Source organism: Rhea pennata, chromosome 16, assembly GCF_028389875.1.
Source record: "Rhea pennata isolate bPtePen1 chromosome 16, bPtePen1.pri, whole genome shotgun sequence".
In the NCBI taxonomy this organism is placed as follows: Eukaryota; Metazoa; Chordata; class Aves; order Rheiformes; family Rheidae; genus Rhea; species Rhea pennata.
The window spans coordinates 6,829,320-6,848,049 of NC_084678.1; the positions used below are offsets into that span (position 1 = coordinate 6,829,320).

The window sequence follows — 18,730 nt, forward strand, 5'->3', positions numbered from 1 at the left end:
TTTTTGTCGTATCTCGGAAAGCATTTCCTTACACTCTTGATTCCACAGGTCAAGTAATTCCATGAGAACCTCATTTTCATTTGAAAACAGTGACATTTTCTAGTCTTCCTGGTTGATAAGTAAAGCTTGAACACATAATCCAAATTTACCCAAATGTCTCAGAAACCAGAAGGGGATAGAGAAGGAATAAATAAGGTCAGCTTTCTTCTCCTTGAAGGCATTTTTTTCCTCTCAGTCCTGACCCATGAATTTTGGATGTTAAACTGACAGTACTATTATTGACTGTGCTAGAATCTGAGTAGTAGTAGAACAGATTCTTTCTTGAAGACATTTTTGGTGCTTCTCTGTCTCAATTTGCAGTGTTTCATCCTTGGGCAGAGTCAGTTATGCTCACTGATTTTAAGAAGTCTAACTGATGGAATAGCTCTGACTAAGGACTGCCGAGTTGTTCCTGCCATTTTTGTTTGACTTTGTATAAACACAAGTATGCCATGTATCCTGTCTGCTCTAGTTCTCATCTGTTTGAGAATAATAGAAAGCAGTGATTTTCCTTCAAAGTTCCAGAGATGAGCTGTTTTAACAAACTTAACAAACTGACGACCTGTTGCCTGAACAAAAACTCAGATGGGCATTGGTGCAACTGCCAGCTCTATTCCAGTGTCCACTGTGTGCACTAGAGAAAAGGGAAAGCAGAGATAGTAAGAATTCAACCTAAAATGTTCAACAATGATAAATGTAGTAACTGTTGAATATCCTTGGCAGGCCAGGCTGATACAGGTTTCCCGAAGTGAAACTCCTGGCTGTTGTGGCTATGTTGTATGTCCTTCATCCCCCTAAAGATAATGCACAGGAGATCTTGCTGGATCTTCATGTTAGCGTGATCACTTGGTTTGTGGGGTTCGTAAGCATCAAGACCTATGTCTGTGCTTATCACTGGAAGCTGCCTGCACTGGTCAAATCTCTTGCGTGTGTCCCCCTCTGCAAACTTTCTCTCTTATCTTGCAGTGAGCACAAAGATTCCTCGGAAAAGAAACACAAAGACAAGGAGAAAACCAAACACAAAGATGGCAGCTCAGAGAAACACAAAGACAAACACAAAGATAAGGAGAAGCGAAAGGAAGAGAAGGTAGGTGTTCTTCTGTGGGAGACACAAGAGGGTGGTTCTGTTTGGTACTACCAATGATGAAAAGTGAATGGGTTGCAGATGGCTTACACTTCTGAGTCTTTATTGACTTGGAGAGAACTGTCCCTGTGCTGAGCTTGAGCTTCATTTTTTGGAATACAAGGTATTAAGTTACAAGGGCTTTTTCTACAAATATTGTGAGTAGAGATGGTTTCACAATGGAGATAGGCCTACTTGCTTTAAATTTTTCCTGTTACTATTTTCTCACTTTGCCAAGCTTAGATTTAGAGACAAGGGAGGAAAAATCTATTGGATCACGTTTCTTCCTTGCAGAGAAAAATATAGACAAATAGTGTACTTTGGATGAATTACAGGCTTGACTACAATCTCTTGAAAGAATTGGAGGACCAGAATATACTGAATTGACTAAGACTCAAATAAAATGTGGCCTTTTTGGTGTATCTTGTAGATCAGTCAGTACTATAATAGGGATACTACCTGTAGCAGTGCCACTGGGGTCCTCCTGCAGGTTAAATAGCCTGCCTGTGTTGCATGATGGAAAAGCAAGGACTAGTCCACTCCTGCTTTTTTGTCTTTCAGATTAAGTTATCTGCTGGTGATGTGAAAATAAAGAAGGAAAAGGAAAATGGTTTCTCCAGGTAAGAAATCAAATTTATGATCTGAAAAAAACTAACAATTTGATGTTAAATGCTCAGAGAACTTGAATCCTCTTGGTCTTGAAAAACAAAGTTGGAATGCTTTAGACTCCTCCTGATGATACGTCCTTCTCAACTAAGAGAATTGGTATCTGATCTACTTTCCTAGCAACTGGTGATGTGAGCTGTTGACTTGTTGCCTCCCTGCGTGTGCAGGGTTTTCCCAGTTTCAAATGTTGAATTCTGTCCAGGAGAGATTAAACTATAGAAGTATCAGTAGCTGGGGTTGGAACAAGCTCTGTCACGGTTGTAAAACTGGTATATTGAAACCTCTGGAAACAGAGCCTTGTAAAGGCAGCTTCAAGTATCCATTCTGTATGTGACTGCAGCCCAAAGCCTTTGTAGTAAGTGGCAAGAAGGATGCTTGTATAAACTAGAAGTAGAAAATGCCTAGCTATTCTACTAATTACTAAATTCCTGCTGCTAATAGAGTCCCCTGGACCTGGGTATTGTATGAGTTGATGTTAAACAGTCATGTTAAAACTCAGAAGTGATTAATTGACTGAAAGTAATTTTTAAATATTTTTCAAGCTCAGATCTCTGTCACTTGTTTAAATCCAGGCTTGGATTGTTTTTAAGGTGATAAATCCGGTCCTTTCACTTAAGCTTTTGTGTTGCTCTCTTGGGTAGAGTCTGATCCATTGATGTTGTGGTAGGTGGGTATACCTTACAAGCAGTTGGTATGCGTCATGTTAAAGTTTTCAACCATATATCCAATTTTATGAATTGACTGGGGGAAAAAAAAAATCCTTCCAGTCTCACCATATTCTGTGGATGCAGAGAGGTTGGGAGGAAGCACCTGTGTAGTCTGTGCCTGTCAGTGATTCTCTGCATATTTTGAATGTGCCTACTTGACGTGAGTTTCTCCATCTGGTTCATTTTCATACTTCTATTTAAAAATGCAAACTCTGTAGTTTTTATGCTTGGCACAGGAAAGAGGCGCCCTCTCCAGGCCCTTTTAGGGGACTGATATTCTGGAAATGGAAAACAATGTTTAAGTGCTTTATGGTGTAGGAAACAGTCATTTTTATTAACTCTTTCTGGTTTCTACTATTAAGCAGAGTTACAGGCATGGGCTCATCTCACCAGAGACTCTGGGTGTTCTCATGTCAAAGTAACTGGATCCTTTTCAGGTCTCAAAGACTTTTTTATGCATCCGAGAAAAGCCTGGAGGAACCATCATAATTGTGCCTTCTTCAGGGCCAAAAGCTGGCTAAGATAAAAGTATTCTTCTTTCTCTTGCTGAAATGTTCTTTTGCAAGTTCACCAGAGGGATATGTCCTCGCTCAGATCATTTTGATTTTAAGACTTGGTAGGATGAGCGATGTTACAGTCTCAGGAACAACAGAAGTCAAGGTTCAACTTGGTCACACAGCTCCTTTCATTTAAAGTGAGCATATTTCGTTTCTTGTTATTACAAAACATTGGGAAATGCTTCAGTGTTGAACTAGACTAGGTAAAATTTTGTTTATTAAGTTGTTAAGTAGTACTAGATTTGTGCCTGGGAGAAGAGAGAAATTAGGTGGGACAAATGCCTCTTTTTCCATAGGTATTTTGAAGTGTCTGTGTGTTGCAGACTCAAATCTTAGTTAATCATAGGTGATGCCGTAGAAATGGCTTCCTAAAGCAACACGTATCTGTTTCCTGACTTGCATCTGCTGGCATTGCAGTGGCTTTTCAGCTGTGAAAGAGCACCTGTCTTGTTCTACTTCATAGATATATTACTAGCTAAAGTAAGACTCCACAATATCTCTTACTGACAGTGATCTACAAAGCAGAATGCTGTGGCTTTTTTTTCTCCCACTCCACCCAATTGTAGAATCTCCATGTTGACTTGGAAACTGAGTCAATTTAATAGAGAAATTGCTGATTGCATATGAATAGGAAAGCTCAAGATATCACTGTTAGTTTTTCTACCTGAGTGGAATAGTACTAAGTGCTTCAAAATGTAATTTTGGACTCCTTGCAACATCTTTTTTCTTTATGAAGATAAATGTAATGCCTCTGTGAAATCTAGAAATAATGAGTTTGTTTAAAGAGATAGTCTTTCTTGCAGTCATACTCTATTTTTTTTATTTATTTATTACTAGCATCTTGGGATATTATGGCTGAAAACCTTGAGCCTAATTTAATAATTGTGGTCTGTTGAGAGGGACAGGATTGTTTGTTTCCTGCAGTTTGGATACTGAGAAGAGACTAATCAGTTTAACTTTGCCAAATCTTTGTTTCTTTTTCTAGTTTTCACATACTAGCATTATGCCTCAATATTTAGTTGGCAAAAGATGCGGGGGAATAGCTTTCAAATCTGTTCAGTTGACAAACCTTTTCTCTCTTATCTGACTAAATAAGGGTTTTGAGCTCAAACTAGTTAATGTTCCTATCTGCCAGCACACATGCATGATTTCAATTTTGTTTTATCTTTAAATAAATTTTAAAAAGTATTGGAAACTGCCATCATTTTTACAAAATACGGACCTCAAAGAAACACAGTGATATCTAAGTTGTTTGTTGAGATGTATATTGTGTTGCTTGGGAAGTTTCAAATACCAAGACATGGAAAGACTATCTCCTTATGCTGCTCCAGATGTTCAGAGAATGACAGGCCCCAGAGCTATGAGGTCTAAGATGACAATCCATTCCAGAGTTGGAAAGCGTGCCCACTTTGCAGCTAATTTCTTCAACTGAGTTGGTGCTGATTTCCAAGCCGTTTCTATTCCTTGAAGTTAGAACCACCTTTCTTTGCTTCTTTTTATAGTCCACCACGCATTAAAGATGAACCAGATGATGATGGTTTTTATGTTCCTCCCAAAGAGGACTCCAAACTCCTAAAGAGACCTCGAGAAGATGATGAGTAAGTGACCTGAATGTTAGGATATTTGCCTTTAGTTTAAAAAGAGAACTTCGGGGGAGTGGGTGGGATTTCAGGTCCTTCAATTCAGACTGGTTCAGATGTAGGCCTGGATCTGCGATCAGGATTTTTAGTTGTTATAGATTCTCTTGAGCAGGACAAGGATGGTATTTGTGCTGTCTGTAGAAAAAAATATCATTACCTGCTTCTACACAGGATATCATGTCTTTTGCAGTGCTCGTAAATAAAAATAAATAAATAAACCAGAAAGTAGAAGAAAACCGCACAGACCAAGTCTATAAAACATAAATCTGAGCAAGTGAGGTATTAGTGCTAGCTCAGTGGTTGCAGTAGTTTCTATCGGGTGAGGAAATGACTGCAAAGGAGGAAGAAAATGTGCTGTCAGCCTGATTTCATTTTGCCTGTGCTACTTCGCATGATTCCCCTTTAAAAGGATCTAAATACGTTGTGGCTGAGGATTTTTGACTCTAAATCAAAAGAAAAATACATGTGACATTTGCCCTCTATATAGTAGCCTGCTCTGTAAAATAAAAGCCTGGTTATATCCTGCTGTGTTCTGTCACCATCTCTGTGTATCAAACTCTTTAGATATTATTATTCTATTACCTTATTACTAGTCTGGAATTAAAGACTTGAAAGAGGTTTTCCTTGTGTGTGTGTGTGTGTTTGTTTTTTAACTATAGTGGCATTCTATTCCTATGTGGAGCTTCTCAGTTTCCAAGAGATGGGTGTGATATCTTTTGTGTAATCACTATAATCATTTGTTCCTTTCTGATAAGTTTTTGTGACCTTCCATCTCATGCCTGCAATGGAAAGATTAAGAATTTAGCAGCAGTGAATTTATTTTGCCATTTTTTAAACTAGTGGGGATGCAAAAAGTAGGCCTTGTGGGTGGGTCTCAGACTCGTGTCCCCAAAAGGGAGCAGGAAGGGGGCACTGGTAAGATTTTCTGATTTTTTTCCATTGTAGTTACTGGACAGCTGCTAATGCTTTTGAACTGTTTCTTCACCGAGGAAGATTTTTGCTTCTGGTATCCATGACTTTTGGAGGGGTATTTGCAGTAATAAGCTAGTTTTCTAGATTATTTTTAGACTGTCTTGCTGGGGAGCAATTATTCAGCCTTCAGTGAGGGGGAATAAATATATATTCTTTAGAGATTAAACAAGGTGGAAGTATTACGAATTTGTACATACAGGTGCGCACACACTTCGTATATGTATGACTTTTCATTAGCTATTCTTTTCTCTCTTAGTGCTGAGTATAAACCCAAGAAAATAAAAACAGAAGACATCAAAAAGGCAAAGAAAAGGAAACAAGAGGAGGAAGAGGTAACATGAAGGACAAGTTTATTTCTGGGATCAGGAAAAGGAAGGCTGACAATTCAATGTTAAATTATGTAGAGCAGGGAATCTGATGCAAGAGGAAGGAGTCAGAGGCTTTGTAGTCAATACCTCTGTGCACGACAAAAGCTGTATGTAGTAGATCCACCCCTATGCTGTGAGTTGATGTTTGAGTTATGATGTACGAAAAGTCAGGAGAACTTTCTCTCCTCCACTCAACACAGCGGATGGAGATTGTGCCTTCCAGACATGAACTTCTAGCCTATTCCAGAGAATTCACAATCTTTCTACTAAGGATCCCTCAAAGGGTAGAGGAGCCTTGCTAGCAGCATCTGGTAATTGCACAGATGATGTAGCGCAGTTCAGAGACAGAAGAGTTGAAACCTAGATTAGCTGCCATAAAGCAGCCTAAAGCTTTTACATGAAGCCTAGGATGGGAATTTCTTTGGAAAGGGACTTGGAGAACAGAAGTTAGACATAATTTGGGACTAATGAACTAGGTTCCACATCTACCAGTGAAGATATCCATGTGAAACACCTGCTGCAATGGTTAATTCCCTAGTGCTTATTAAAAGTCTCTACAGTAAGCATATACTGGTACATTCCCAAAAGCACCCTCACAGTGGAGTGTGTTCTGTATCGCTTGCAAAAATAGATGTACTATTACAGATTAAGGAGGGCATTTCTATAACTGAGCAATCATGTTACTGTGACCCTGACTCACAGCTTAACAGGTGAGCCGGGGTAACTCACTGACTGTCTGTGTGCTTAGCATGTCCCACTTGTTAGGAGAAGTTGGCTTAGAACTTTAAAGTAAGACCATCAGAGGACTTTGACTTGATAGGATGATCTAAGAGCACATTTATGTAGTTAGGCTACAGTAATTCAGTTGTTCGTGATCAAACTAATGTATCCCAAGAGAGATCTTTTTAGTTTTAAATCATCTTTGACAAGAGAGAGTAGCTTTGTCTAACAGTTATTCCTCATTTTGCAGGATAACAAAGCCAAGAAGGCTAAGAGCAAAGATAAGAAAGTCCCAGAAGGGGACAAGAAAAAGAAGCCGAAAAAAGAAGAGGAACAAAAATGGAAATGGTAAATATATATCAGTGCTACAGACTATTCCCTTATACCTGGACTTTCCTTCTGTTACCTCTCATCCTGACTGATTAAGTAAACATACATGGCCTTCTCTTCTCTTGACGCATAAAGATTTGTGTTCTGAGTAGTTGGCTTACTTTTTGATAGGTTCTAAATATCTTATTCGATACATTCATCCTCTGACCTAAAAGTGAACTAGCTTTTTTTCTATACCTAGGATAAGAAATAAGAAGTTCTTTATTGTCACTAGAATGTGGAAGCTACCTGTAATGATCAGATCTCACATTGCTGTGCCCAGAGCTTGCCCCTTGTTGATGTTTCTCAGAGCAATATGAAAACTTGTGGGTTAGGGTATCAGCAGGAATGTATAAATGCAGTAGATGTCTTAACTGGTATGGTTCTTAAAGCTGGCTTATACTAGCAAAGTAAGTGACCACCTTTTTTTATTTGAGTTGGATGCCAACTGTATACCTCACAAAACTGCTCGTGTTTCAGGCACAAGAATGAAAGTTGATTCAGTTGTTGACTAATTAAGCTTGAATTGTTTGGAAATTAAATTTCAAAAATAAATTTTGAATGGGAAGAATTTTCTTTCCCACACAGGATTCTAAAGTAGCATCGTTGAGTAAATGAGATCTTGCTTTCACTGACGTGTGGTTTAAGAAAGTTTCAAATTTATTTTAAAAAGGTTGTCTTTCATGCAGGAGATAGACTTGTGCTCACCAGTTGTGCTCTCTGTAAGAAACCAGCTGGATTTTCCTCTTTTCAACTATCCTCAATAATGTAAACTAATTTTACCCCTAGGTTTGCAGAGATATATGTATATTTTGAATACTTTTATACTTCCCTCCATTTAATGCAGCAGGGCTTCAAGTGGAAACATGTTTTCCTCACTCCTCTGATCTCCTGTAGTGTATTTTTTTTTGATCTTTTGGGGATGATATTTTTTTCCCTCAGAAGAAACTGAGGCTGTTTTTAATAGATCTGTAGTGTGAGGAAATAACTTTGCAATCTTCCAGATCCTTTTGGGTTCAGTCTCTTAACTCCCTTATTGCTTTTACTATCATCTTAAAAAAAAGGGAGGGGGGGCAAAAAACTCCATAATGTTTATAGTCTTTAAATATTTCCCTTTGATTGCCACAACTTCCTCACATAGAACATTGACACTTGTCTATTTTTGTGTTTGTATGCTTTCTTATAAATGTAGTTTTCAGGTTCTTCCTTATAAATATCCTAGAGTTTTTTCTTTTCTTTTTTTTTTTTTTTTCCAAACAATTGACTTCTTGATCCCTTTAACAACATATTTTATGGACTTTGACATTAAAAAAACTGCTGGGGCATGAAGAAATAGGGAGCTACAGTAGGTTGGTTTTGTCTCAGCAGACCTTACTGGTTCTGTCTAAAACTTATTATTCTGTTATCACAGCTCCTTTTTATTGTAGTCCATATCCTTCAACAGCAAACCTTTACTGGCAAGCCGTACAATTCTTCCCTCACCTGCCTTGGCAGCACAATCCCAGGTAGCTATGCTAAGCTCTGCAGTTTGTGCTGACTGTTGAGAAAAACTGCCTTTGAAAGCGTATTTTGCAAAATCTGGCAGCATCCTTCTGCTGATGTTCCTGTCGTCCATCTGTGGCTTTGTATAGCATGTCTTTGCTGGACAAGGTTTCATCTCCGTGTAGCACTCCAATTGCATCTCTTTAGGGCATTTTATATTCCATCTGAGTCAATTTTCTGAAAGTCTGTTTAGTTGTTTTTGGCTGCTTTCTCAAGTGCTTGTTGCCTTGAGCATTTTAATCCTCACATATGGGAATGCTTGATGCTAGACATTCCCAAGGCACTGGCCTTGTTCATCACCATGTGGAGGTCTTTAGAGGTCACTTTCACACTCTTGTCAGTGTGTGAAGAATATGTGATCCAGAAGTATATCTTATGAGCACTTCTCCCACTCTGTGCTATAATAAGTTCATTTCCTTGAAGTAACAAAGACCTGAGGTGTATTCTGGTCTCTAAGAAGCTTTTACATTTTCATTCCACACAAAAAAAACCCTCACCAGCTCTACCTTCTTGAGCCACTCTGGCATTTTTTAGGACAGGTTTGGTGTGGGACTTAATCAGGAAACCTGTACCACTGCTGAGGAACACAGCAGGTGGTAGTGGGAGTCATCTGTGATATTTTTGTGGTGAACTTTGATATCTATGGGCTGCTGAACATGGGCTTAGAAATTACAACAGGGTTCTGATGTTTACTGTAGCCCTCCCAATGGGCACAACATGCTTCAGCTATCTGTTTAAACAGTTATCTTTCTAGTTCTCCTTTTGCAAGCTTCCTTATTAAGAGAATAGAACAGATAGAACACAATTTCCCATCAAGTAAATAGCAGGATGGCCAACTGAAAAAATGAGGGGGATAGGGGAACTGAAAAAGCAGAAATGACAAATCTGTCCTGTAAAGCAGTGGTTACTGCAAATGAGATCCACTACTTTCATTTTACTAAAATAAAAATATTCTATGTTAGAGAAGTGGGTGTTTGAGGAGGTTGGGTTTGTTTTGCTGTAAGGAGTCACTGGGTGTAAGAACTTAGACCAATGTTTGACAAAATATTTATATTTTTAGCTTTCAGTTCATTTAGAAAATAATCATTAGGAATGTAAATATGTGGGATCTAAACTTCAGATGTCAATATTACAAGTTCTTATCTCAACATGTTTCATTCAAGCTCTCCTCCCAAACAAGGACTGATAATCAGTCACACCCACTGACATGTTAGATTTTGCATTTTGCCCATAAAGATACTGCATTTAAAACCTTTATCAAAGGTGATGACTTTCTAGCTGTAGCTATGTCCCATATGACTGTTGCTTTTCAGTGTTGCCTGTATGTCAACAATTTATGAAGCGTTTTGAGTACTACTCCTTCTTGGAGAAGCTCTTCTCTCTATATAATGCTTGTCTTCTGTACAGTGACCCTGTTATCTAATTAGAAATGAAGTAATCAATATTTATTTGTGCATCATACTTCTTGGAACGTATCACGTACATGCACATCTTTTCTAACTTGCAGTTGCACCTAGGATAAAACTGCTTATCAGGCTGATGCTAGAGGAAAAAGAATTGGCTTAGGCAAGCTTATGCTTTTTTTTATTGTCATGGCTGTTCAACAGAGTTGTCTAGGCAGTTCAGAGATTGAGTAGTGTGACAGGTTGATGGTCTTCCAGTTGATTAAACATTGAAGTAAAATAGCCTGTCTCAGCAGGGAATCCTATGCCAGCAGCAGGTAGCAGTAAAGTTCTAGTAATCGTGGAAGTGTAGAGGCAGGGAAAGAGTGCGCATTCCATGATTTGGGGACAGAGTATTGGGAACTGGGGGAGGGAAACTGGCCCTTTTCTCTACAAATATACTGATGACCCTATGAGTTTTGTTCAGTTGGAATATGGGATTGATGGGACCTACTTTGCCGTTTTATGATAGCTAATACCTGATTTGCGAAGTGTTACTGTAGAGGTGCTTTAAGGCAAGTATGCTTTTTTCATTTGCTGCTTTTCTTTCCTCCAAATATGCTTTTATTACCCAAAGAATGGATATGAAATTAAAATGGCAAAGCAGGCTTTAGTATTTCTCTTTCAGACAGGTGGGTTCTCATTTAGGTCATAATTGAATTTCTATTTCATTATTTGCTCTTAATGGGATACCTGTCCGGACCTGAAAGCAGCTGTGTAACTTACTGGAATTGCTTAGCTTTGCTAAGAAGGCATCCTGGACCTGACTGATACTAGATCACAGCTGATTCTGGTTAGGTATGATCCTAGCTGCTTTACAAGATTTACTTAATTTTTCTAAGTTCTCACCTTTTTCAGCTATGTATTTTTGCATTTATCTGAGAGGAGCAGCAAGTGGAAGATGACAACTCTGGTATCATCAGATATCTGCAATGCAAGGTGTTCAAATTGCTAAAATTATATCGATTCATATTACTGTCTCTTGAAGGTGGGAAGAAGAGCGCTACCCTGAAGGCATTAAGTGGAAGTTCCTAGAGCACAAAGGTCCTGTATTTGCTCCACCATATGAACCACTGCCTGAAAATGTCAAGTTTTACTATGATGGTGAGTTTCTATTGGATAAATTTATATTTATGGGTTTCTATTGACTGAGAAAAGAAATTAATATTAGGCAGTTGTGGCATTCTTCTGAGATCTCAAGGGATGAGGAGGTGGTTGGCTTAAAAAGTTCCTCAACAGCTAAGAAAAAGAAGAATCTTTAGAAGGAAGAGGAAGGCCTGATGAATTTGGTGAATTTATTTCATGTGGATATGAACCTGTTCTGCCACTATTATGGTGGTAAAATCTCTCAGCTTACTTAACTATGAGAGTGTCGCATACCTGAGAGTGGCAATGTATAACTGGTACAGTCCGTAATTATAGCTGATCAACTGGTCATCTTTAGGCTTGCTTTTTTTCCCCCCCTCAGTCTTACAAATTGTAACTTTGTCATCTGTGATGAAATTCGTGACCACTTGGTTGGTATGATGGGGATAAAAGACAACAGAATTTTAATACAGATGCTTAGGATCTTGTAGGATTGCATGGGGTCAGCCTAGCCCGAGGACACAGCCCTTATGTGTAACTCGAGGTCGCACCCACCAGCCGTTGCACGTGGTAGAACTAATTGGCGTGGGATTCTAATATGCTGGGCTGACTGGTTGTTAGAGGCTAATGTGGAAGGGATTATATGATGTGATGCCTGCTGGAGACTGGACTTGATGACCCACGTGTTTCCTTTTAGTCCTGTGATCTTGTTAAATGAAGGATCAAATTAACCCAGGATTAAATTAAGTGGGAGGCATTTGAGTGGATGAAAACATAATTTTTGATGAAGGGGGCATCTGTGCCTGGAACTATTCCAGAAGCTACATGTTGTTTTCATGTGACATGGCATGCTTTTAAATACTGAGGAATAGGTAGGATTCTTTCAGTGATAATGTAGTAAGATAAATGTATCATATCCTATTAAAGACTATCTCTAAACAAGTAGCTCTGTGATCAAGGTTGCCTGGTTTCCTACAGGCTTCTGTCTTGATGATAGATGAAAGCTTGATGCAAAGTTGGTGGAAACTTTTCCTCTATTCCAAAGGATATAAGATACCTCTCCTGGAGCCTGGAGAAGGGGAGGGGTGAATTTACGCTATAACTATCCCTTCAGTGCAGGCAGTAATATAAGCTTCTGTCCTATCTAGCCATCTATTTCATAAAGTCTAGAGGAAGTGCAGGTTTTTTGCAGCCTCTGTGATCGAAATCAACCAATAAGCTCAAAAATTGCAGAGGAGGGGGTGGGATTCTGACAGACAAAGCGATCGCGTAAGTCTGCCTTGAGAAACTAGGCTAAAAATCGGATGTCTGATTTACCCAGCAGCTGCTGAGAGCTGCAGTCTGTGCTCACAAGGCGTTGTCTAATTTCAAGATTATCCAAGGATGATTTGTAGAGTCCAATAATCACGCTGGGGCGAGCCAGCCAGCTGCCAGGCTGCCGGCTCTCACCGGAGGAATCCATCCCTTGCCTCGTGATTGCGTTGCAGTAAGAGTGCCTGCTCCTATCTAACGTAATGACTGCCTGAGCTATTGTTAGAGCTTACAGCACGGACTCGGAGGGGAGCTTAAAATGCCAACACCATCCAATAGGGCTGGGATATATGCTCGAGTGACTGTGGTTAAACAAGCTACTACTCTTACTGTAAAGACAGTTTGAACTTGCATGTTTTTTGTAGATAGAGCAAGTTAAGAATATACGTGATGGCATTTGTCTTTGAGTCACGGCAGGGTGATCTCTTCCGCTTACATGTCCCTTGGTTGCTGTCTGATTTTGAGCTTTTAAATCAGGTACCTAATGTTCAATACTCTGGAAAAACTCTCATCTGGTTTTTAAAAGATATAGGCTTATCACTGAGAGCCTTTTCAAACCTTTGGAAAAAAAAGGAAATTAAATCCAATGAAATCTACTCTAAAGCAATTAGATAAAGATGATTGGTGAGCATGTACTGCTGTTCTGCAAATTGGAAGCAACTTTAGTCAGTTTAGCCCCATAAAGTGGTACTAACTCATAGCGTCTTTCAGGCTAGACTTGCAGCCTGGAAAAAGTGTTTCCCTTGCTGTCTCTTCCTTCCCCTACTTCCTGTTTTAAGCAAACAAATGCTGTATTTTAGGTTGCAGTTTTAAAATTGGCAGAGTTACTGTTGCTTTAATTTGTAATGTGGGATATTTTCAGATCTTTGCAACCTTTTGCTAAATTCTGTTTTACAAGGCTTTATAGATCTTAAAGCTTTATATATAAATACCTGTGTTATAATTTTGGAGATGATGTAACTTGTTTTTAAACATGTAGTAATTCAAAAGTACTGCAGCTTTTTTTCAGTAGCTTAAAATGAACTGCAGCACTTCTTGCATTGACTTTTTGTGCAGTAAAACTGACAAGTTTAAAAAAAAAAAAAAAAAGAAAGAAAAGAAAAAAAAAATCCCCAGGTGCTGACTCTCTGCCAGCCTACTGGGAGTCTAAGTATTCCTCGCAACTAGCTGTAGATGTGAGGTGCATGCAAAATCCTTCGCAGAGATCACTGACACCTTACATGTCATCAGGAATGAGGTCTGGACTAAAAAGGCACACTTGATGGAAATGTTAGATGTTGAATCCACAGCTTCAATGTTGCAGCACCCTCTTTTCCCCTTGTCTTCAAAAATCTTTGCAGCAATTTCACTTTGTACAGCAGTCTTGCAGATAAGCTGAAATGTGACCTTCTTTCGTTCATTGAAAGATCAGTCTTACATATGACTAGCTTTCGAGTATGATCTGGAGACACAGAAGTGCATTCACATGATAAAGGCCTCAACGATTAGCAGAATTCTTACACAATTCCCTGTAGTGAAGAGGAATTAAATGTTTGGCATTGCTTTCAGCCTATTTGTGGTGTATGTATAGTGAGGACTCTTCCTGGCCAGAAATAGCTAAAGGCTGGAAGAGGTGTTCCAAAGCTGTGTCTGTGGGTAGAAGAGAAATATGGAGAGGGTGTTTCATATGTCTGAGTTCTGGAATATGAAATATAATACAACTATTTGCATTTTCCATTTCAAACAAGAGTATCTGCCCAGGCACATAGGCATCGCTGGGAGGCCTCAACATAGGGCTTCCCACAGGAGGCCTTTTCCCCTTCCTGCCCTGCATCTCTGACCTGTCTCACGTTGGACTGGTATTGCTTTTTCTAATACTTGGATTCCAGGGGAATCTTTTTTTCAAAATGTGTGATGAAAGTCAAGCAGTTGTGCTCTTGTATTTCTTTTGCCTGTCAAATAACATCTTTGTGAAAAACTTTCTCTGTGGTAAAAGTATAGTGTCTTTTAAGGTAGTTACTATTGCTTCTTTCTGGCTTCAATTCCTAAGTTTATCCTATATTTTAAAAAGAAAACCTCTCTTTGTAGGTAAAGTCATGAAGCTGAGCACCAAAGCAGAAGAAGTTGCCACATTCTTTGCAAAAATGCTTGATCATGAATACACTACAAAGGAGATCTTCAGGAAAAACTTTTTCAAAGATTGGAGAAAGGTATGCTTGTAGTCCTGGGCTGGAATGACCACAGACATGACTGGTGTCTTCTCAGTGCTAGGCAGTGAAAAGGGACTACTGTTCCATACATAGGAAGGTTAACTTGTGGCAACTTAAAGCTGTCTCAGATCTTAACTGTGAAGTTTCTGTGTTATCCTAAGCTTCACCAGGAAGGGTCTTATCATAAATACCTTCTTAAAACAACAAATATCAGACTTTTGCAAACCGCAGTTGCCTGTCATAACCTTTTGGGGTATAGCTGATCTAATTCCTATATGCACTGTTGAAAGGCCATCTATGTTAGAAGGAAGCCCCTTCCAAAGACCTGCAGAGCCAGAACTTCACCTCAGTTGACTTACCATGCTGTGAAATCGAACCTTTAGAACAGCTAAATCAAACCTTCAAAACAGCTGATCCAATTTTTTTAAAGATTTCTAGATTTCTTCACCAACCCTCAATAATTTCCACCAGTGTTCAGTGGGAGAGCACTTTGAGAGGTGTTGTGGCACTGCATGGTGGTCACAGAGATCAGGTTGCTAGAAGACAAGCGTCCTGTGTGCTCTGCTTCTTGTCCTTTTCTCTTTGATCTTGTCTAGAGTCATCATGTGCAAGAATATGGGAGCTTTGGGAGGTTTACTGTAAGAACCTATCCATTGTTCGTGTATAAACTGTCTTAGGCAAGGTACGCTCTGTTATGCCTGTATGAAAGCTTAAAGCACTATTTTCTTTCTGCAAGGAAATGACCTCTGAAGAGAAGAGCACTATCACCAGCCTCAGCAAATGTGACTTCACCCACATGAGCCAGTATTTCAAAGCTCAGTCAGAAGCTAGGAAACAGATGTCCAAGGAGGAGAAACAGGTACCAGAGGGAATTCTAGGAGACTTTTTAAAATGCTTAGCTGGCTTGTAAACATTTCTATGTAATCATTCCTCTGTCTGCCTTGCCATTGGTAGGTCAGCTTTTACTAACTTTATTACTTTTGTGTTAATTGTTGGAATTTTTTGGTGCATAGCTCAGCTAGGGCAAAGCACTGTGTTTACACTTGAAAAATATATTGATAGCTCTAAGGCTCCTATCTGGCTTGAGAAAATAAATAGAACTGGAGGTGATTTCCATGTGGGAGAGTAGTTACTTGTGTAATGGCTGCATCCCTGCCTAATAATGAGCAGTGGCTACTCAGTTAAGCTGCTAATGATAGATTTTCATTTTGATAGCTCCTTGAGTTTGGAAGGCAAAATTGGTAATGGTGAAAGAGATGTAGTGAAGACATTTGTGAATAAAATATATGGAAAGCAGATTTTAAATGTTAGATCTCCATTCAATGCAGTTCTATCACTAAAAAAGATTTTTCCTGTTTGCAGTGGTTTGTGAGGAGAGCAGATAACCTTTAGATGAGTGTTTGGAGAGTTGTTCTAACAAGAGCCAGAAATTTGCCCTGCATTCTCAGTTGGTCTTTTGCAATACTGCTGTAATTCTGCTTGGGGTGAGGCCTGTAGCTGCCTGGAGACACGTCTTTGGGGGCAGAAGGATCCCACCAGAGTAGAAAGATTGTGTCTTAGTGTTTCATTTGTTAAATGTGAGTGAATCTTCCCCAGTTCGCATCATGAACTGTGTTCCAGCAGAACAGAAGTGGCTTTTTCTGTTGGTTTCTTTAGCTGGTGTATCAGTGTGTTTGTCAGTCAGATCCTTGATGGTTTAATTTATGCTGCAATGATTTTATTTTTCTTAGCCTTTTTTTGGTGGGATCGGGGTGGGGGTGTATTATTAGAGTTCAAGCACAGAAGTATGCAGTGAAATCTTAGCACTTTTGTAGTTATGAGACCAGTTTCAACTTCTGAAATGATTTGCTGACACAGGCTTGACATGCCTTGAGCAGCAGACTGAAGCCATTTCTCTACCTGCTTTCTGAGTTCAAACACAGAAGTGTGTGTGTGTGGTTGGGGTGACTTTTTTGTTGTTTGCTTTTTTTTAAACAACAAGATGTAAAGTCCAGTGGACTTCAAAGGCTGGCTTGGCATGGGGGGGAGGGGGCTGAAGATAAAGCAGCTGAACTATGGTGGGGCTGCTGTACTTAGACTGCGCTTAGAGCTGTGATATATGGATAGAGGTGAATGAAGTGAACTCTACTCCAAAATCATAGGTGTCTTCAACTGCACTAGTCTGTTTCTCTCAAGTTTAAGATTTAAGTGTTTTTTTGTCTCTTTACCATTTCCTGTTTGTTTTGCTGCTTGCTTTTTATGAATTCTTTTCTGGACAGTCTTCTCTTCCTGAGTTTTGAGTATAGCATTTAGCAGGATGGAGAAGTTTGAGCTGAGTTTTCAGTGTTAATTTAGTGCAAATATTAAGTTTTTCCTAAGTCTTGGCATGCAGAGATATGTAGTAGTGTTGAGCAATCGCATCATTTTTACTTTTGGGTTTTCCCAGAAAATCAAAGAGGAGAATGAGCGGCTATTGAAGGAGTATGGATACTGTGTGATGGACAACCACAAGGAGAGGATTGCCAACTTCAAGATTGAACCCCCAGGTCTCTTCCGAGGACGTGGGAACCATCCCAAAATGGGCATGTTGAAGAGGCGCATCATGCCAGAAGACATCATCATTAATTGCAGCAAGTGAGCTTTGGGTGCACTCTTTTTTCTGATTAGCTGTTTTTTTTTCCTGCATAGCTTGATATCCAAGCTCTTAGAAATACATGTGTTGCTTATCTTAGACATACAAGGATTGGAGAAACAAGACTACCATGGACTTTATGTAAAGCATTTTCAATGTATTTTCTTCCCCATCCCTACTGTCTGCATCTGCTGAAATTCAGTCTTTCCTGTTAGCATTGCCAAAAGTGAATTTCCTTCTAGGTAGGTTGTCCTACTTAATCTTCCTTGATGTCGAAGGCCAATATTTGGTGGACTTCTCCCCAGTCCTCTCCTGATATGTGTAGCTATTGAAGCATCCACAAAGCAGAGCTTATCTTAGCTCATGTGTTCAGATCTACAGTTGAATTCTTTAGCAGACGTTATAGCAGTTACATTTCTGATCTTTGAGTGTTCAATTTGAGTCATTTGATCTCCTACTTGGGCAATATGCGGTTACTTTGTCTCAGTTTTCTTCCCTGAGCTTATTGTGTCTTGGTGTTCGTTATTTCTCTCTATTCTGATACTGTGGAAGTCTCTTACAGAGTTTTTTGGGTTTTGTTTGTTTTTTTTCCTATGTTTTCTAACTGCACAGGGATTCAAAGATCCCTGCTCCTCCGCCAGGACACAAATGGAAAGAGGTCCGGCATGATAACAAGGTCACCTGGCTGGTTTCATGGACTGAGAACATCCAAGGTTCTATCAAGTACATCATGTTGAATCCTAGCTCAAGAATTAAGGTAAAGGTCTATTAAAAGATTTCTTACTGGCTTTGTCTCCTGGAAGGAAATTCAGATGTTGAGTAGAACAGTGATAATGATTAAAGCTGTACTGCTATTTCATCTTCCACTGTTGACTGAAAATCGTAGGAAAATCTCTGTGTTTCTCTTCCCCCTTGGAAGAATGGGGGGGGGGGGCAGCGATGGGAAAAAATGCAACTGTTGCACAGGAGAGTAGTGGAAATCTGTTACAATAATGCTTTTCAGTAAGTTTATTTTTATCATTCATAGTAGGAGTTTGTTACTCTCTAATCCCAAAAGGAAGTATTTTATCCAAAAGTGGACTTGTTCTGGTGAACGCTTTAACTGCTTTCGGCACTAACTTCCCCTGTCTTATTGTGTGCTGAAGTTCTAACCATAGGCCACTAATTAATTGTTATGAAGTTAAAAATGTAGCCAGGTTACTGGCTGAGAAGACTGAGGAATTCATGATTAAGGAGAACAAATCCTGTTGTGGGAGCAAGTAGCTGGTCAGTGATCAGTCCCATGAAAGTAATGATGAACCCTTTGACAGATAAGTAGACTTCAGTTTTGGGGGTAAAATTTAAGTTCCTATAAAACCATTTAAGAGATTTTTCCTATATTGGAAATG

At 39.3% G+C, this 18,730-nt stretch overlaps 1 protein-coding gene across 1 annotated transcript in view; it reads left to right on the forward strand.

The window, feature by feature from the left end:
* Positions 1 to 18,730, forward strand: part of TOP1 (DNA topoisomerase I) — a 68,628-nt gene that overhangs the window by 40,619 nt on the left and 9,279 nt on the right. The window contains exons 4-13 of the mRNA XM_062589302.1: positions 1,006 to 1,126; positions 1,724 to 1,782; positions 4,595 to 4,690; positions 5,961 to 6,036; positions 7,043 to 7,140; positions 11,134 to 11,249; positions 14,610 to 14,731; positions 15,468 to 15,590; positions 17,157 to 17,344; positions 17,955 to 18,099. Coding sequence (XP_062445286.1) covers positions 1,006 to 1,126; positions 1,724 to 1,782; positions 4,595 to 4,690; positions 5,961 to 6,036; positions 7,043 to 7,140; positions 11,134 to 11,249; positions 14,610 to 14,731; positions 15,468 to 15,590; positions 17,157 to 17,344; positions 17,955 to 18,099 — 1,144 coding nt within the window. The remainder of the gene's footprint in view (positions 1 to 1,005; positions 1,127 to 1,723; positions 1,783 to 4,594; positions 4,691 to 5,960; positions 6,037 to 7,042; positions 7,141 to 11,133; positions 11,250 to 14,609; positions 14,732 to 15,467; positions 15,591 to 17,156; positions 17,345 to 17,954; positions 18,100 to 18,730) is intronic.